This window comes from Prunus mume, linkage group LG1 (genome assembly GCF_029339155.1).
Source record: "Prunus mume cultivar Tortuosa linkage group LG1, ASM2933915v1, whole genome shotgun sequence".
In the NCBI taxonomy this organism is placed as follows: domain Eukaryota; kingdom Viridiplantae; phylum Streptophyta; class Magnoliopsida; order Rosales; family Rosaceae; genus Prunus; species Prunus mume.
The window spans coordinates 3,687,872-3,707,822 of record NC_142698.1 but is presented as its reverse complement, the minus strand read 5'-3'; the positions used below and the strand labels follow the sequence as shown (position 1 = coordinate 3,707,822).

General features: G+C 37.3%; 1 protein-coding gene and 1 pseudogene across 5 annotated transcripts; both read left to right on the top strand.

The window, feature by feature from the left end:
- The first annotated feature begins 1,213 nt into the window (after positions 1–1,213).
- Positions 1,214–7,633, top strand: RNR1 (ribonucleotide reductase 1). Its single transcript, XM_008233516.2, has 17 exons — positions 1,214–1,801; positions 2,130–2,191; positions 2,276–2,363; positions 2,447–2,710; positions 2,839–3,079; positions 3,162–3,238; positions 3,337–3,507; positions 4,565–4,657; positions 4,755–4,904; positions 5,003–5,089; positions 5,267–5,431; positions 5,514–5,633; positions 5,906–6,108; positions 6,209–6,358; positions 6,444–6,591; positions 7,096–7,179; positions 7,267–7,633. The coding sequence occupies exons 1-17, from the start codon at positions 1,574–1,576 to the stop codon at positions 7,360–7,362; spliced, it is 2,427 nt and encodes an 808-aa protein (XP_008231738.2). The 5' UTR covers positions 1,214–1,573; the 3' UTR covers positions 7,363–7,633.
- Positions 7,634–8,891: 1,258 nt separating this feature from the next.
- LOC103330894 (pre-mRNA-splicing factor ATP-dependent RNA helicase DEAH1 pseudogene) lies at positions 8,892–15,927 on the top strand (annotated as a pseudogene). Of its 4 annotated transcripts, none has more exons than XR_016121943.1 (5): positions 8,892–13,299; positions 13,579–13,670; positions 13,780–13,953; positions 15,106–15,209; positions 15,366–15,927. The product of XR_016121943.1 is annotated as a pre-mRNA-splicing factor ATP-dependent RNA helicase DEAH1 pseudogene, transcript variant X3 (transcript). The 4 variants fall into 4 exon arrangements; XR_016121942.1 differs by having other exon boundaries at positions 8,892–13,670; positions 15,366–15,513; positions 15,608–15,927; XR_016121940.1 differs by having other exon boundaries at positions 8,892–13,670.
- Positions 15,928–19,951: the final 4,024 nt, after the last annotated feature.

The following is a 19,951-nucleotide window of genomic DNA, read 5'->3' as shown; positions in this document are numbered from 1 at the left end:
TTGTACATATGAAAATTTGGGGAAATGAGCAAATTACATGGGAGACTACCGAATTTTCAGCAGAAGTTAAACATTAAAAGAATCTTTTCTTTTTTTTTAGTTTTAGTTAGAAGGGCAATTTGGTCAAGTGTGCCTGGCACCTGCTAGGTGTTGGACATGCACAAGGTTCGGCGTAGATTCCACAGTGGAATTTAGGTCGGGTCCTATCAGATTTTCCCTTATGTTTTTCTTAGTTGCACTTTATTTTTCATTGTCATGTAATTTTTTTATTTTAAGGTTTCAAGTTTGATTAGTTTCCAAGTTTCAATTACGGTTTTTGTTTTTATTAATTATGCGTATAAGTTCATATACTTGTTTTTAGGTTTGTTAGAAGGAGACGACAATATTCAATAATGTTTGCTTGAGGCCACTACAATTCGGATGTTGTCAGCCTCAAGAAGATTATTTGTCACAATATTGGTATATTGTGAACATTGTCGTCCAAGTATTGTGGGATGAATTATATGCAATTGTCATTCATGATTGAGGATTATGGTTTCTCGAGTAACTTAAGTTGCAATGTTGTTGTCAATAGACTTTTGGTAGAGTTTAACATACGTGAAATTGGGAAAACTTACCTATATCATGCATTATTAGCAAACATGAAAGGGTTGGGTCATATAATATGGTGTTCAAGAGCTTTTTTTTAAAAGTGTTCAAGAGTGTCATGTATGAACCCAATTCTTTTTTGAGTAATGATCCTATTGTCAATTATTACGTTGTTATTTGCTTCCTTGATAATTAATCAAGAAAATGAGAAAGTTTGTTGAGTTAGAAGAATGGTAAATCAGGGAATATCTTATTGAAGTATTGTTCTCTTTCATAATAATGTTATTAAAAAAAGTAAAAATTAACTATAGTTAAACCAATAGATATGTGTCAATTTTACGAATAATGATAAAAGTACACTTTTTGTTAAAATAGTGAGCAAAAATACTCTCACATCTTATATTTGAATTCAAAATGCAAAGTTTTACCCCAAATCTTATCCAGAACACAAATGTGATTGGAAAAAAAATGCTCAAACCTATATGTTCACACAGTTTGGGACGTCCATCACTAATTCAAATTCAACATGTGATCAAGTGATCCAACGGTTGAGATGACCCCAACGCAGCCAAGACGAAACCGCGGAATAGCGCCAAAAAGACACACCCGCTCTATCTTGTGTCTCATTCAAATGAATTTATGATGGACGTGGGCCCACCTTCCGCCTAAAGAGCAACAAAACCCAAAATCCAAAACCAATCCGAGTTTACCACTTCACACAGCCACAAAGTCACAACGCTCCAGTAAACTCAACAGTCAACATTCTTCCCCAACCCGACCATTATCAAATCTTCATTTTAGCGGGAAAATTGAAAAGCCCATCCACTAAAAATTTCCATTTGGAGGGAAACCCCAAAAAACAAAGAAAACCCTAACTCCCAACCCGCCCTCTTTATAAGCCTCTCATCCCATAGTCTCCTCCTTGTTAACTTTCTCTTGCACAAGACCTGTTTGACGAAATCGTTCAGAGACAGAGATAGAGAGAATGTATGTGGTGAAGAGAGATGGGCGGCAGGAGGCGGTGCATTTCGACAAGATAACGGCGCGCTTAAAGAAGCTGAGCTATGGGCTTAGCAGCGACCACTGCGACCCTGTGCTGGTGGCCCAGAAGGTTTGCGCTGGGGTCTACAAGGGCGTCACCACCAGCCAGCTCGATGAATTGGCCGCCGAGACCGCTGCCGCCATGACCGCCAATCACCCTGACTATGCCTGCGTCAGTCTCTTTCCTTCACCTTTTTCTCTCTTGCCTTTAGACTACTGATCTGGTATTTTGCTTCATTTTTGTGTTTGTCTATGCGTGTGTCTGGATTTGTTTGCTTTTTTATTTATTTATTAAGATCGGTATTTTGTAGTTCAATCTTATATTATTTCTCTAATTGCTACAGTTTATTTTTCTATTGTTTTGGTTTTTGTTTTGTGAATCATCAAATGATTGATGCGATCTCTGTTTGGTGGCTAACCATCTGTACTTTGTTCATAGTTTACATCAAGAATTGTGAGATCTGTAGAGTTAATATACATTTGTTTGAAATTTCATGCAGTTGGCTGCAAGAATTGTTGTCTCAAATCTACACAAGAACACTATGAAATCCTTTTCAGAGACGTGAGTTTTATCAAGATTCTTACTATTTTTCATCGTTTATTTCCTTTTGGTTTTCATGTTGATGGAAGTAGGTGTTCTGTTTAGGATCAAAATGATGTACAACCATGTCAGCGAGAGATCTGGGCTGAAAGCCCCTCTGATAGCTGATGATGTTTACGAAATCATTATGAAGGTAAATCTCTTTAGAAAATTCTGTTTGTTAGTCAATAAATGGTCTAGAAATCTGAAGCAGCTTTTGTTTGTTTTTGGTTTCAGAATGCGGCTTGTCTGGATAGTGAGATCATTTATGATCGGGACTTTGACTATGATTACTTTGGCTTCAAGACGCTTGAGAGGTCTTACCTCTTAAAGGTTCAAGGCAAAGTTGTGGAAAGGCCTCAGCACATGCTAATGAGGGTTTCTGTTGGAATTCACAAGGATGATATTGATTCGGTTATCAGAACATATCATCTGATGTCTCAGCGGTGGTTCACTCATGCTTCTCCCACCCTTTTCAATTCTGGAACACCAAAGCCTCAAGTATGTTTAGAATTTTTTCTTATTGAATTTTTTAACCAATTTATTTATTATTTTTATTATTTTGAGACAAAGTGGTTGTTTTGTTGTTCAAGTTTACTTACTTTATTCTTTCTGATTTGATTTGGCAGTTGAGTAGCTGCTTCCTCATTTGCATGAAAGATGATAGCATTGAAGGCATTTATGATACTTTGAAGGAATGTGCTGTTATCAGCAAATCGGCTGGAGGAATTGGTGTCTCTGTTCACAACATTCGTGCCACGGGCAGCTATATTCGTGGAACAAATGGGACTTCCAATGGCATTGTTCCAATGTTGCGAGTTTTTAATGATACAGCTCGTTATGTTGATCAAGGGGGAGGCAAAAGGAAAGGTATGGTCATCATTATATGGGGGTTTTATATTATATGTTTGAAGTGAGCCTTAAAATTGAACACTGTATCTGATACTTCCAGGTGCTTTTGCTGTGTACTTGGAGCCCTGGCATGCTGATATATTTGAATTTTTGGATCTAAGAAAAAATCATGGGAAGGTATATATATCCAGAATTTATCTTCTATTGTGCGTAGTAGTTATGTTTGTTTCATTATGTTAGTTAATATTGATCATGTCTAATTTATTATCTCGCAGGAAGAGCATCGAGCTCGTGATCTTTTTTATGCACTTTGGGTGCCTGATCTCTTCATGGAAAGAGTTCAAAATGATGGAAATTGGTCATTGTTTTGTCCTAATGAGTCTCCAGGTTTGGCAGATTGCTGGGGTGAAAAATTTGAAGAGCTTTACACCCGATATGAAAGAGAGGTATACCAAAATTTCCTTTGGCAAGACATTGGTAACTTTATATGTGCTCTTTTCATCCTAGCAAGGGTGGTCAGGTGAAAACCCCCCACCAACTCCGGAACCACCACCTGGAGCAAAACATATTGACCACTGCATGTGGTGGATGGCTGGGCAAGTCATGCCCACCATCTGTTTGATTTGTTGCCCCAAATAAGGCTGGGTAGCAGCTTGCGCAGCAGCAGCACCTTGCATGTGTCTTATTTTTCAAGTTATCTGGGCAAAACGACATAGCTTTATTAGAGGGCCAGCTGTGGCCCGAGAACCCCCAAATTTGAAAGAAAAGAAAAGGGATTAGAGGGCCAGCTGTGGCCTGATAACCCTGAAAATCTATTTCAAAGCATACTTTCCCCAAAGCATACTTTCCCCAAAGCAACCCAATTCCCCAACGGTAATTCTACCCACCCAAATCACTTTGCTGGTGTTATGATGTATTTAAGTTTATTATAGATGTAGGTTGATATTTTAGTATGGTTTTTTAGTTCTTTTCTTTGCTCCGGTGTACATTTTTTTGGGTACTATTTCTTTCTCAATGATGTTTCCTGCAAAAGAAAAAAAAAAAAACCAATTTGAAAAGCTTTTATTTTTCAGCAGTGCTGAACTGTTGGTTTCTGTTGAATGGGATCATGATGAAGATGCTTTATTTCATTGGTTCTTGTCTTGAACTTTAATCTTTTGTGTTCGACATGAGTGGTTGTGCCGTGATTTTTATATTCTTGTTAATTTCTTGAAATGTATGTCTAGCACTGGATGATAAGCCTTTGATTATGTTTTAGAAGCATGGCACAATAATCTTAACTAGCTGCACAAACAATTATTACTTAAATTAATTATGTGCCTATTTTAAAGCATGTTCTTTTTTTATATGCTCTAGTAGGGAAAGATAAGTCCGATTTGTAAATAGTAAATTAGTGTTGATTTTACACGTCTTTTTATGCATCTTTTTTGTATAAAAAAATTTGTGATTCCTGGATCTGCCACTTACCACTGGGATTTATTTACTCATGATACTTCTGCACAGGGCAAGGCCAAAAAGGTTGTCCAGGCACAGCAACTGTGGTTTGAAATTTTGAAATCCCAGATAGAAACCGGAACTCCCTATATGCTCTTCAAGGTGATTTATTTATTAAAATCTGATTCTCAGCCTTGAATCCATGTGCTTTTGTTTCTGTAATATTTTGATCTTCTTTGTGTAATTGTTTTCTTTTCAGGATACTTGCAATAGGAAGAGTAATCAGCAAAATCTGGGAACCATAAAATCCTCAAATTTGTGTACTGAGATAATTGAGTATACAAGTCCAACAGAGACCGCTGTATGCAACCTGGCATCAATTGCTCTACCGCGATATGTTAGGGAGAAGGTGAGGCCCTATTGTTGTGCTTAAACTCACAATTGTTGACTGTTATTTTTAGCTCTTTGATCTCATGATGTGGTATCATATACATTTTGATGTTGCAGGGTGTCCCTGTGGAGTCACATCCATCTAAACTTGTTGGTAGTAGAGGTTCCAGGAATCGATATTTTGACTTTGACAAACTAGCGGAGGTTTGATTTGAGTTCTTATTGACAATTCCAATCAAAGTGGTTTTCTTATTTGTTTTCCTTCTTGAATTTTTTTTTCTCCTCAAAACTCAATCTCTAAGGGAATTTTTATTTAATTCTTGAAACTGTCAGTCTAATAAAATATTGCCCTTATTATGTTTCTCTTGTTTTGTTTATTAGGTCACTGCAATTGTCACGGCAAACCTGAACAAGATAATTGATGTTAATTACTATCCTGTTGAGACTGCAAAGACATCAAATTTACGACATAGACCAATTGGAATTGGAGTTCAAGGTCTTGCTGATACCTTCATCTTGCTTGGCATGCCCTTTGATTCACCTGAGGTATGTCCTGTTTTCTATTTTGTTGCTTAATTTAAATCTTCAATAATTTGGGTTTCATAGTTGAATTTACTTTGAACTGTAGGCTCAGCAACTGAATAAAGACATATTTGAGACCATATATTACCATGCTCTGAAAGCGTCTTCTGAGTTAGCTGCAAAAGAAGGCCCTTATGAAACATATAATGGAAGTCCTGTGAGCAAGGTACTAATCTAAAAGGAGCTTTTGTCTTTTGCAGGTTTTCTATTCGCACATTCCTATTTTATTGCTCTCTTGTTGTGCGTGCTTAAACATTCTCTGGTTGAGTGTAGATGGTCAAGGTTTTAAGGCAGTTTGTGGAGAACTTGCCTTTTCATTAATTTCAATTAACTTTTGTGTTCTTTGCATATCTGTTTGTTATGTTTGACATCAGGCAGTAATTGTTCCCAGATACATTACCCTAGATATTAGATTATAATTGCCTATTTATTGTTCAGGGAATTATTCAGCCAGACATGTGGGCTGTAACCCCTTCAGATCGATGGGCTTGGGCTGCTCTTCGGGAAATGATATCAAACAATGGAGTAAGAAATTCACTTCTGGTTGCCCCAATGCCTACTGCTTCAACTAGCCAAATTTTGGGGAACAACGAGTGTTTTGAGCCTTATACTTCCAATATTTACAGTCGAAGGGTTTTGAGGTTTGCTTTGCCATCTCATTCTGTTCATTTTTTTTTCTTTTTTTTTTTAAATTACTTCATTTTGATTGTATATGGCTTCTGTTTCGTCCCTTTCTCTCAGTGGTGAGTTTGTTGTGGTGAATAAACATCTTCTTCATGACTTGACTGAGATGGGTCTTTGGTCTCCTGCAATTAAGAATAATATAATCTATGAGGATGGCTCTGTTCAGAAAATCCCAGAAATCCCAGATGACCTGAAGGTCATTTACAGGTATGTACTTGTCATTTCCTAAATTTCTTTGTAAATTAGCTTGTTTGTTTATCTACAATATGCTTAGACATTTTGCTGGAATCAGGACTGTTTGGGAGATCAAGCAAAGGACTTTGGTTGATATGGCTGTTGATAGGGGATCTTACATAGACCAGAGTCAAAGTCTTAATATACATATGGACCAACCCAACTTCGGGAAGCTGACTTCATTGCACTTCTATGCTTGGTCAAAGGTATGCGCTACTTTTCCCTGTAATGGTACCTTAGTACTTTGGGATTTAGATGCACAAATTGATTCTAGCTTTGTAGTAAATTTCCGAAGTTCTGATGTTTTTGTTCTGTCTGTGATATGGTGATGTGGGAGTGCATCATTAGGTATATGTGTTTGTTTTGTGGTTGGACTTTCAAAATGTTTTTTTGTATTTGATGGTGCGTACAAGAATGTGTCTCATTTTGGCCGATGATCTGCTATGTCATGGATTGAAGGGTGTCTTGTTATCTTTTTGACTGAATGCATAGAGACAATTTTGGCTGGAGCTGTTTTGTTCATTGTACATATTAGAGGTGGCCTTTCTTGGTGACATTGAATTGGTTGCAACGATTACTTTGCATATAAATGCTGATTTTTGGCTATGTTGAAAATGGATCTGGCAGGCTTTTTCATTGTGTATTATGTGAAATTATAAATTATTTTCTTAGCGCATTCTAATTTCTTTCTTTTCTATGAACTATATCAGGGTCTCAAAACAGGGATGTATTATCTACGATCTCGTGCAGCAGCCGATGCGATAAAGTTTACTGTTGACACCCCCATTCTCCAAGTAATTTTCAATATCGTTTACTATCAACTATGTCTTAGAACTGAAAAATAAGAATTATGTATTAATAACTCTTGCTTGGGAATACAGGAAAAGCCAGAGGTGGTTGATGATGTTAGTACACAAAAGGCACAGATGGTATGCTCTCTGACAAACCGGGAAGATTGCATGGCCTGTGGAAGTTAAGAGTGTGCTAAATAGTTTTTAAGTGAAAATTAAATTTGGAAGTTGGTATTTATGGAGGTTGAAGAGACGATGGATTTTGGAATTGGAAACCTGCTGATGAAATATCTCCTAGTTTCAAGTTTAAATGAAGTAAAAATGTATGTATAGTTGTAAGTTGTAATACTCATTAAACTATCTATTTGTAAAACTGGATTTCCGATTCTCGTTAGTAAATCACATGGAAATCAGCCGGCGTAACTACAATGATATGCTCAAATAGTGATTTCACAGATTTTAACTGGCAAGTCTCTGTTTGGAAGGCCAATTGGAGGAGAAAAACTTGTGCAACGGGAATAAACATTATTTTACTATTTCTAGTTAATAATGTTATGTCATATGAAAGTATTATAGAGCGTGTCATAGAGCGTGTCATAGTATTATTTGCTTGGATAGCACAATAGTGTTATTTCTAGAAGTCTTTCTCCAATTGGAGATCTTGGCCTTTTATTTGGAGACATTTCTGTGTATCATTTCGCTGTCTTGATGATGGATTGCATAATAGGTGGTTTACCAAGGATTGCCCTCCCACACAATTGAATGTACTCGTATCATATGTCCAAGCACAACGCAACATTTTCTTTCCAATAATTTACGCAAAACTACATTTACTTTTATAAAGGTGAACGTTCTCACTCTGCTTATTTATATACAACTCTTACCTAGCAAAAACATAAAATCAATTGAAAACAAAATCACTATTTTATATATATAAACTTGAATTTAAAATATAAATGTAATAATATTATAAATTATTTTTTTATAAATAAATTTAATTTAATAAAGGCTTAATTATGTACATGCCCCATGTGCTTTCCAACTTATTTCAGATTACCACTGTGATGGAAAACGTCTCAAAGTACCAACGTGCAAAAAACCGTCTCACGTTACCCTTTCCGTCTTTTTGAAGTTCGTTACGAATATTCTTGTTCATCTCCCCAAAATTCGAGCAGTATCCTCCCTTTGTTACTGTTCATCGCTTATTTACCCTCCAAAACTCAGAAATTTCTCCTAACCAACACAACTAGCAGCAAGAACAACTCGAGAGGTTGAAAAATCATACCGGATCGAAGAAAATGGTGCTCAAATCGCCCGAACGAGCAATGGAGATTTTGGGTAAAAACCGCCAATTTCTTGCTTTTTCGGTGATCCAGACGACGGTTGGCAGCGGTTGATATGTGAGGGTGGTAGAGGACAACGTTCAGTTCTTTTGATATCCATGTAAATCGCAGGGTGGCGGGAGGAGGCGATGGCGGCCCAAAAGTGCGATGAGCGATAACAAATGGGAGGAGCTGCTGTTCGGAATTTTGGGAGAGATGAACGATGCGTTCAGAACGGAACTTCAAAAAACTGACGGTAACGTGAAGTTTTTGCACACGCTTTGAGACGTTTTCACCAATGTGTAATCGAGATAAGAAAGCGCATGTACATAATTAAGCCTTTAATAAATGAACTTCAAACGGATCGGTCCGTAATGGACTACAGACCGGCCGACCTATTGAACTTAATTAAAAATACGACTGTATCGTGCCGAGTTTTATTTAAGCGGGCTATCGTGCCGTGCTGGAGCCGGCCCTGTCCGATTGACGCTTCTACTTGGAACTGCATCATCCACATCCATGGGTTCTGATATTTTTTAAAGACGAGGGTGGTGTACGGCGGACAGCACCCCGATGGCAAGACAATGAAGTGTGGTTGAGGAGAGAATAAGATAAATTACGTGAGAAACTGAAATCCTGGGTCAATACGGCTCAACATTTTATATTATGTGGGGATGAGAGACCGGATAAGGATAGGAGAAATCCAATTTCCTAATCAGAGGAGGCAAAAGATTGCACAAATACGATCTCTGTTTGGAAAGTGTTCTTCGTTGTTTTTTTACACATCTATTTTCTAACCTATTTTCGACTGTTTTGTCTTTGTGTTATTTAAATCTGTGAATTCCTAAATCTGCCTGTTTGGAAAGCGCGTCGGTTTCATCCCAACCCTAACACCTTGAGCCGCCCAAGTTGGTTTATGTAAATCTGCCTGTTTCGACCACCAAGTTGCCCCAGAGAATCCACTTCCAATTGCTTATGAAGATTGCTGGGCTGTTCTTCAATGGGTTGCTGATGCATTGAACAACTTTTCATAAAATTAGGTATGTTTGGCTCATCGTATTGTATTGATGTTTTGGAGTTGGACTCCTTTTTCATATTAGATTGTCTCAATTCCTCTTCTTTCACGGAATATAAAAAGTAAGGAAAGCCCGTCCTATATATTTCTCTCTCTCCTCTCCTCCTGCCCAATCTCTCAAACTTTCCTTTCTCTCTTTCCCCGTGTCGTCCCCTTGTATTGAACGCACGGCGAACTGTCAGCTCCGGCCGTTTACAGTGGTCTCGGAAGTAGCCGCACTGTCCACACGAAGCTCGAAGCTCACACAGAGCCTTTCTTTCGGAAGACTAATCAATCCCTTTCTCTGTCAGCCAAACAAAAGAAAAAATGGGGAGCGAGAGCAATCTGAATACATGGGTATCCGATAAGTTGATGACGTTGCTCGGATATTCTCAGCCCACTGTTGTTCAGTACATTATTGGATTAACCAAACAGGCAAAATCACCGGCTGATGTTGTGGGCAAGCTTGTAGAATTAGAATTTGGGTTGTCATCTTCGGCCGAAACAAGTGCATTTGCTGAAGACATCTTTGCAAGAGTGCCTCGTAAAGAATCTGGTTTGAATCTATATCAGAAACAAGAGAGGGAAGCTGCCATGTTGGTGAAGAAGCAGAAGACATATTCTCTCTTGGATGCAGATGATGAAGATGACAATGATGGCGATACATCTTCTGCCCAGGTTGTTTCCAAGTCCAGGAAAGCTGATTCCCATAAGAAACGATTCAGGAAGAAGGTCTTAAGTCGAGAAGATGAAGATGAAGATGATGAGGTGATTGCACAAGAGGCACAAGTGAGACGAGTTAAAAGACGAACTTCTTCCCCAGATGACGATGATGGTTCAGAGTCAGAAGAGGAAAGATTGCGTGATCAAAGAGAGAGGGAGCAATTGGAGCAGAATATAAGGGAACGGGATACAGCAGCTACACGAAAGTTAACGGAGAGAAAATTAACACAAAAGGAAGAGGAGGAGGCTATTCGGAGAAGCAATGCATTGGAGCGGAATGACCTCGAAGATTTAAGAAAAGTTTCAAGACAAGAATATCTCAAAAAGAGGGAGCAAAAGAAATTGGAGGAAATCAGAGACGATATAGAGGATGAACAATACTTATTTGATGGCGTGAAGCTCACTGCAGCAGAATATAGTGAACTAAGCTACAAGAAACAAATATACGAGCTGGTGAAGAAGAGGTCAGATGAGGGTGAGGATACCACTGAGTACAGGATGCCAGATGCGTACGATGAGGAGGGTGGTGTTAATCAGGAAAAGAGATTTTCTGTGGCTGTACAACGATACAGGGACCTCAGTGCTGGGGATAAAATGAACCCATTTGCAGAACAGGAAGCTTGGGAGGATCACCAAATTGGAAAAGCAACGCTGAAATTTGGTTCAAAAAACAAAAAACAAATATCTGATGAGTATCAATTTGTATTTGAGGATCAGATTGATTTTATCAAGGCATCAGTGATGGATGGTGATGAGTTTGATGATGACAGGCAACCCTCTGAGTTACTTGGGTCGAAGGCGAAATTGGGCTTAGAGAATCTCCAGGATGACAGAAAAACACTACCCATCTACACCTACCGTGATAAATTGCTTGAAGCTGTTGAAAATCATCAGGTTCTGGTTATTGTTGGTGAAACTGGTTCTGGAAAAACTACGCAGATACCCCAATATCTTCACGAGGCTGGATACACAAAGCATGGAAAGATTGGGTGCACACAGCCACGGCGAGTTGCTGCTATGAGTGTTGCTGCAAGGGTTTCTCAAGAAATGGGGGTCAAACTTGGGCACGAGGTTGGTTATTCTATTCGTTTTGAGGATTGCACATCCGAAAAGACTGTTTTGAAATATATGACAGATGGAATGTTGTTGCGAGAATTCCTTGGTGAACCAGATCTGGCGAGTTACAGTGTGGTGATGGTGGACGAGGCCCATGAACGAACACTCTCAACTGATATTCTATTTGGACTAGTGAAGGATATTGCTCGATTTAGACCGGATCTCAAACTGCTTATCTCAAGTGCAACGCTTGATGCTGAGAAGTTCAGTGATTATTTTGATTCTGCTCCAATTTTCAAAATTCCAGGGAGGCGGTATCCTGTTGATATCCATTACACGAAAGCACCAGAAGCCGATTACTTAGATGCAGCAATTGTCACTGCACTTCAAATCCATGTGACGCAACCACCTGGAGATATATTGGTATTCCTCACTGGTCAGGAAGAGATTGAAACAGCGGAAGAAATATTGAAGCACAGAACAAGGGGCCTAGGGACAAAAATTGCTGAGCTGATTATTTGCCCCATATATGCAAACCTACCTACTGAGCTGCAAGCAAAAATTTTTGAAGCCACACCTGATGGGGCAAGGAAGGTTGTCCTTGCCACAAATATAGCTGAAACTTCGTTGACCATTGATGGGATCAAATATGTTATTGACCCAGGGTTTTGCAAGATGAAGTCGTATAACCCAAGGACTGGAATGGAGTCATTGCTAGTTACTCCCATCTCAAGGGCATCAGCAATGCAGAGGGCAGGTCGATCTGGTCGAACAGGTCCTGGAAAGTGCTTCCGGTTATATACTGCCTACAATTATTACAATGATTTAGATGATAACACAGTACCAGAAGTACAAAGAACTAATCTTGCAAATGTTGTGCTTACGCTGAAGAGCCTTGGTATTCATGACTTATTGCATTTTGATTTTATGGACCCTCCGCCATCTGAAGCATTACTGAAAGCCCTGGAACTGTTATTTGCACTAAGTGCATTAAATAAAGTGGGTGAGTTGACTAAAGTCGGTAGAAGGATGGCGGAGTTTCCTCTTGATCCCATGCTATCTAAGATGATAGTTGCTTCTGATAAGTACAAGTGTTCAGATGAAGTCATTTCTGTTGCCGCCATGCTTTCCATTGGTAATTCCATCTTTTACCGTCCCAAGGACAAACAAGTCCATGCTGACAATGCACGTTTGAATTTTCACACCGGGAATGTGGGAGATCACATTGCATTGCTCAAGGTCTATAACTCATGGAAAGAGACCAACTTCTCAACCCAGTGGTGTTATGAAAACTATATACAGGTGAGGAGCATGAAGCGTGCTAGAGATATTAGAGACCAGCTTGAGGGACTCTTGGACAGGGTTGAGATTGACCTGGTCTCAAATCTCAGTGATTACGAGACCATAAAGAAGGCCATTACATCTGGCTTCTTCCCTCATTCCGCAAAGCTTCAAAAGAATGGATCTTATAGAACAGTCAAACATCCACAGACTGTTCATATACATCCCAGCTCAGGGCTGTCACAGGTGCTTCCGAGATGGGTTATATACCATGAATTGGTACTTACAACCAAGGAATATATGAGACAGGTAACAGAATTAAAGCCGGAGTGGTTAGTGGAAATAGCTCCTCATTATTACCAGCTGAAGGATGTTGAAGATTCGATGTCAAAGAAAATGCCCCGGGGAGAAGGGCGCCCACAACAGGATTGAGAACTTGAAGATAGTTGTATATATCACTATCACTGGTGGTTTGTTGGGGATGGTAGAGCAAAAGAAACCCTGTAAATACAATTTTGTGTACTAGAGCAAAACTGCATTTTCAACTAGTTGACACACTAACAACTTGGGGCTTATAGACTGAATCTTTTTGCAGTAATTACAAGAGAATCTGAGGGTATTCTTTTCTTACCGTTACGTTATGGGTTTAGTCAACACACTAACGACTTGGAGTTAGGCAACTAAGGTGTATTCTGTATCTGACAAATCTGTACAAGAATAGACGTTCTTATGTTTTTTTTAATTTTATTTGAGTTCACAATAAATAAATAAATATTATTCTTCTTTCACATGATATAACCCAATTTCTGGAAGTGTCATTGCTAGTTTACTTCTCAAACCTGGTTCTCTGAAAATGTTTATACTTAAGTAAACCTTTTTTTTGGGTGTGACTATTATATTTAAACTGGTGTAACTATATTATATTGCAGTCGCTTATTGTAGATTTTCAAATTTAAATCTGAACAGTTTGAAGCTAGATTGCAGTTGATAGCCTTTGCCACATTGCTAAAACCTTGTCCTTATTAGTATTGATGCTTGGGGAAACTGGTATTGGAGCTGTAAGTGAACTTATCATTTTTAGAAATTACTTTTGGAATTTGAAAGCCACTCGGCTTATTTCTCCAGCTGCTATTATTTAATTTTGTTCATCTATTTATTCTTTTGCAGGATGGGACATTAATATTAACTGAGTCACTGTTCAATGGGACTGAAGATCTTGTAAAACTTGACTTATCTTATTGCGGAGTGACATCTATTTATGTTCTCAAACTAAGCACTGATTCATCTATGATTTGTGGCATTCTTGAGCTGAACCTTTCAGGAAATCCTATTATGCAAGAGGTTTGTTCTTTTGTCTTGGTATTTTGCTAATTCTTTTACCTGTTGTGTTTGTGACTTGCTTGCAACTCTGTATATTGCTGGAGAGAGCAAATAATTGTGATTTTTTTTTACAAAAGATAACGGTGGTTTCATAATTTGTGGTCATACCACCTTCTACCAGACATTGTTTTACATAATATGTTCAGGTTGCCAATGACGATATGTGTCTGAAAATGGGAATCATATGATAAGTATGGGAGTTGAACATAAAAATAGTCGATGTGTTTGTTTTATAGCTCCAATGCCTGTGAATTTAGTCTGCATACAGATGCATTTAAGTTGTCTCAATCAATAGCTGATCTAGTTAATGGAATTCAAAATTACATTTAGACGTGTTGCCCTGATATTCTTGAGGTTGTTTAATTGAAGCTACATCAGATTCTTAGTCCATTTCCCTCTCTCGTAGCCTTCCATTATGCATTATGTTTGTTGCACTTTCTCGGACCCACATATCAAATACACTGAAAGCACCGAAAAAAGACAGAAACAAAAAAGAAACAAAAACAAAAGAAGAGAGAAATCTTTGGTAAGCATAGCCAATAAGAGAGGCATATCTTTCCTTTGAAGTACTCATGGCGTACCGATTCCTATTGGAATCCTTAAAGGACAAGGATTGGAAAGCCTTCAAGAGCCAGAAATACAACAGACGGGTCAATAAGACAAAGCAAGAGAGCAAATGCGACTTCAATTGCAAGCCAGGCCACTATTTAGAACAGACATGTTCACATATGCATACTTGCCTCTTGTGAAAATCTGCCCTTGCTTGTTCTTGAAGCCTCTAGTGGTCTACCTTTGCCTTCTAATACCACAAGTGAATTCTGCATGAAAGAGTGAACCCGAATGTAAAGGCTATGCATCGAATATATAAATATTCAACGATAAACTTGAACTGGCTGTTAAAAAGCCTGATTACTATGCAATGTTCCCTGCTCTCAATAGAATGTTGTCGTTGCCGTTTTGTCTTTTTGTTATTTTGACTTGAGAAAGAGCCTTCTGTTATGAGGGAGTTTCTTGCTGAAATCCTACCCAACCAAGACTCTCTTCTTTGTACTTAGTTTTACTTGAGGATTTTGCTATACTAGCCTGACTCAAGTCCCTCAACTATGAACACAGGGTAGCAATGTGTTATCGTCAATGCTTTCAAATTCACATTGTTGTCTGAAAGTTTTGGTCCTTCAGAGGTGTGAGCTTGGAGTTGCTGGAGTTCTTCGAATCAGGTTCACACACTAGGCCAATTTAGTACTCAATATACTAGTCCTTAGAAATGAACTTATGAATTGTTGGTTTGATATTTTAAGCTGGTAATAGTTTTCTTGAGGAGCTCAATCTTGCTGATAATGCCAATCTTAGTATATCTGAATCTTCTCTGGCAGTATCGGTATCCAAGGAAGTTAATCCTGCTCAACAGGGTTCAGCAACTCGGCTTGAACTTGGTGATAGTGCAGATGATGAAGTTAAAGTTGAAGCTCCTGCATCCGGCGGCGATGACAGCTGCATAAGCATATGCCAAAGAAAATCCTTGTCTGCTGAGTTCCAGTTTATTTGCTTTCAACTGCCATTGGTATGGCGAATAATTTGCGATTTCTTGACCTTAGCAGTAATGTTTTTTTCACAGAAAGTGCAGAGGTATTGTATTCTGCATGGTCAAGGTCAAGATATGGTTCAGCTCGGAAGCATATCAAGGACCAGACAATCCATTTGTTCTTAGAGGGAATGAAATGTTGTGTGAAACCCTGCTGCAGAAAGGATTAATTTTCTTGCTTTGCTGCTACAATATCGTCATCCAAGGGAAATCACAAACAGTTTTGCCAAAGCAGCAGGACCTGGTTTGTTTCTTGCTTTCTTTGTTTTTCTTGGTTATTTTTTGTTCAACTCGTAACTTATCAGACTATTTTGATGATGCAAGCAAAAGCCTAAATGGGTTTCTTCTTTTTATGCCTCAGAACAAAGGGTTTTTTTAAATAATAAAAAATTAGTACAAGCAATAGGTGCCTAGGGGTTCGAACCGAGCATGGCGCCTCACAACAAAGTTAAATTAGAGGGATAGGTGTCAAAATATTATCCAGGGGACCGAGGATACATAAAAAATGGGGCTTATAGGATTTCAGCTCCTTTATCATAAAAAAAAAATTAGGCTTATACAGCGCAATCATCAATATGAAGAACTGATGAAATTCTTACCATGCGAACTCCATTAGCCCTCCGTTTTAAGGAAATCACCAAATTTTAGATTTCACACAACAGCACAGATAGAGGAATCTTGTTAGAAACAATATTAGGTGTCGCCTTTGATTGTAAAGTTGAGAAAGGAAAATTCTATTAGGATTCATCAATTTACTTTTGGGACCCAACGGTTATTTTTTAATTTGAATTGTTCATTTTACCTCAATGTGAATTGATAATTACTCACAAAAAGCATTTCGAAAAAAAAAATATCAATTATTCTCACCAGATGCAATAGCTATACCCTGAACCTACAAACAATCCGTATTACCCTTTTTCATCCAATCTTTACTCACTTCACTCTTGTTTTTGTTGTTCGAAAAAAAGCACTTCATTAAACCCATAAAGGGAACAACATGGTACAGCCTAAGCAAGATACAACACTAGAAAACAAGAAGGCATGCAGAGGAGTCATTCTATAGTGAGGTCTTATATATGGCTCTTAGGTGAGGTTCTATTTTTTACCTATTGGATGAGACTTACTAATTTGATTCAATAGCTAACCAATTTGATCTAATGATTAAGAGATAGAACCTCACCTAAAGGCCGTATATAATGCCCTCAGTATAGAATTCTTGCATGCAGGAGGATGAAACTACTAAACTCAAACCAAAGTCTAGCAAGAGAAGAAACATCCTCACTCAAAAAAAAAATTATAAGTAAAACAGAAGAAACATGCCAATCCAGAGCGCATAGCCCAGAGGCCCACTCCAAATACAACAAAAGCCCAAAACCAAACATAAAGCCCTATCCAAAGCACTTGCATCGAAAAACATAGGGTTTTTCATTAATAGACCCATTTTAGTACGACATATTATACAATGAGTAATGCTACACTTATCACATTTATATCCCACATTTTCATACCACATTATGTGGCAGATGAAGTGGACAATCACATTAATTAAAAATTGTCAATAAATCATAAAAGTTAAGAAAACTTTAAATTAATTTTAATTGATGTGTTGTCCACCTCATCTGCCACATAAAGTGGTATGAGAATGTGGTATACAAATGTGGTAAAAGTAGCATTATTCTTATACAATATAAAACCTATTTGAAGAGATATTTAAAATTAACCACTTATCATTTTCTAATTGGTTGATAGTGCGTTAAAATTTTTCTAAAACCAAAAAAGAATCCACTGCAATTGTAGCCATTTATAATTAGCTGTGGGACCTTCAAGACACTCTACTCTACTTTGTTGTTATCAATGGCCACTAAAAACTCACTTGATCATATCAAGGGAATAACACTATTTATTGTGTCAAATCATGGGCCTCCCCTTGAATTGTGCAAAGCATAGTGTTATCTATTGGCATTACATCACCTCCTAAAGTTGTTTAAAATAGATGAAGCTAATTTTAAACATTAAATTTGCAATCAAATGGGTTCATTATTCACCTTCTTTAAACGACAAACGTGGTAAAAGCAAAGCGTCTTAAGTTTGGAGGCTCATGATTAGAGATTAGTGACATTTTTATATGATGCATAATTTCTTGGATTGTTCTAATCTGATATCCATTTTTGACAGTAAATTTTGGCCCCCACATTTTTAGTGTTTGCCTAATTATTGTTATGCCCTGTAATGTCGTTGAGTAACTTTTTCAGTCACAAGGGGGAAAAAAAAAGTTATTTTTTGAAGCTTTCGGCTTTTTAGTTTACTTTTTGGCATGAAACAGGGAACAAACTGCAGCTACTATTTTAGTGTGAGGCAGGATGATAGATAGAGCCTGAGATTTTAGTACGGGGTCCATGCTAATCTTTGTTTAGGACACCTTTTTTTAAGGATAGTGTTGAGTGTGATTTGGCTTTATACCCACCTTGTAATTCGATTTATGATTTTTAATATAACTTCCTCATACAATCTAGGGATTTCGAACTTTTGTCTATATGAATGTAGTTCGACGAGTTTAACCAACTGAGTTATTATACCTGGCAATTTATAAATTAAGTAATGCATTATATACATCCATGGTAATTATTTTCCGTTGTTGAAGAAGCAATGAGCCAATAACGTAACTTGAAATGAGGAGGACAATGATGAATTAATACACCACAAATCACAGTATACAGACAGACATCATCAAAATCATAATAATACATATCAATGTGTATACACATGGATGGCCAAACAAAAAAAATCATCAAATCCCTCATGAATTCCAGATTTCAATAGAATCCAATGAAGCCACAAATTATAACACAACTCTAAATCATCAGCACACCCACATATGTATTATGGTGCTAACATTGAGTAGCCTTCTTTTCCTTTTTTTCGAGTATCTCTTTTGCTCTTGCACTTGTTATAATTTGCTATCCATTACGAAAATTCATTTTCTTATCCTTAAAATGATTGCACACCATAAGTAGAAAGATGATACCTATTCCTCGTATTTCCTCATTATATGTGAATTAAATTGGTTATAATTCGAAATTGTTCATCAATACATGAGCATGCATCTGGTTACAAAGTAGACGATTATGGATTATTCCAAAACATTATTGAACAATCTGCCAATACACCCATGAAGAAAAATGACATTATAAGCTTATCTTTTGTTGCATATTATTCAACACTTAATTTTGAAGCTTATAGGGCAGTGGTATTTCTCTCATTATTAAAAGAAAAAGAATCTTGATTTCCACTGAAAAATGTGTATATTGTTTTTATCTCGTTTTGTATTAAATAAGAAATACTAGAAATTTGAAGATGTGATGCATGTGAGGCAGCTATTGATGGGAGAAAAGAGGAAAATATGATAAGTTTACTTTTTAAATGATAAGTTTATTTTCTTTAATTTTTTTTATTTAAATTATAAGTTTATCATCCTTTTACCTCATGATTCTAAATTATTGTTTCTCAACATGTTTACTAATCTGTAATCGGGTTAGGAGGAGGAGTCGAATTTGGATAGGAATTGTATTGATTCCTTATAAGTTGTTTACTAAATTCTCATTAGTCGGAATTAAAACTAGTTTGATTACTAAAATGCACTTGTTATAGATAAATTATTGGGTTCAAATGGATGACAAATTTGAAATTTTAAAATTTGTGTGATGATATAATAGGAAAAAAAAATGAATTTCTGATTTTGAACAGCATTAACGATCCAAAAGAGTTCAATTCCTCTAAAATCATGAGTTAAATTCTGAATTTTATATGGACCCCGCTTACTTTTTCATTCCGCTATTTGAGGTAATAAAGGAGTAATTCATAATCAAAATTCAACTGCTTATTTTGATTCCCATTATGGATTTGATAAACATGCTTAATGGTACTTCAAAACTTTTTCAATGTTTCATAGTTTGATGCCACTAGCTTTATTTAGCACCTTTCGCATTACCCTATATCGAAGATAAAGAAAAATTAAATAGAGGTATGACATGATGTCGTGTCGTGTTTAGTTTTAGGGGTCATGTCACCTTTATTTGTCGCCAACGCCATGCTGAGTGAGTGAGACTAGTCCTTCAAATTCTTTCTTTTCTCAAAAAAGCTTAAACAACCCCTCTGATAGGGTAGTTGTTTCTTCTTTAATCATACAATATACCTTTCATTATAGTTAAAATCTCATCATAACTAGTATTACGTGATTCTGTTGGATATACAACTACTCTATCAAATTTGCAATTATAGTACAAATGGTGGTGACAATTCCACTCCATTACTCCATTGAAATCTGCATAATTACCTACCAATTACTTTCATTATTTCACCAAAGGGACTGTGAATAGG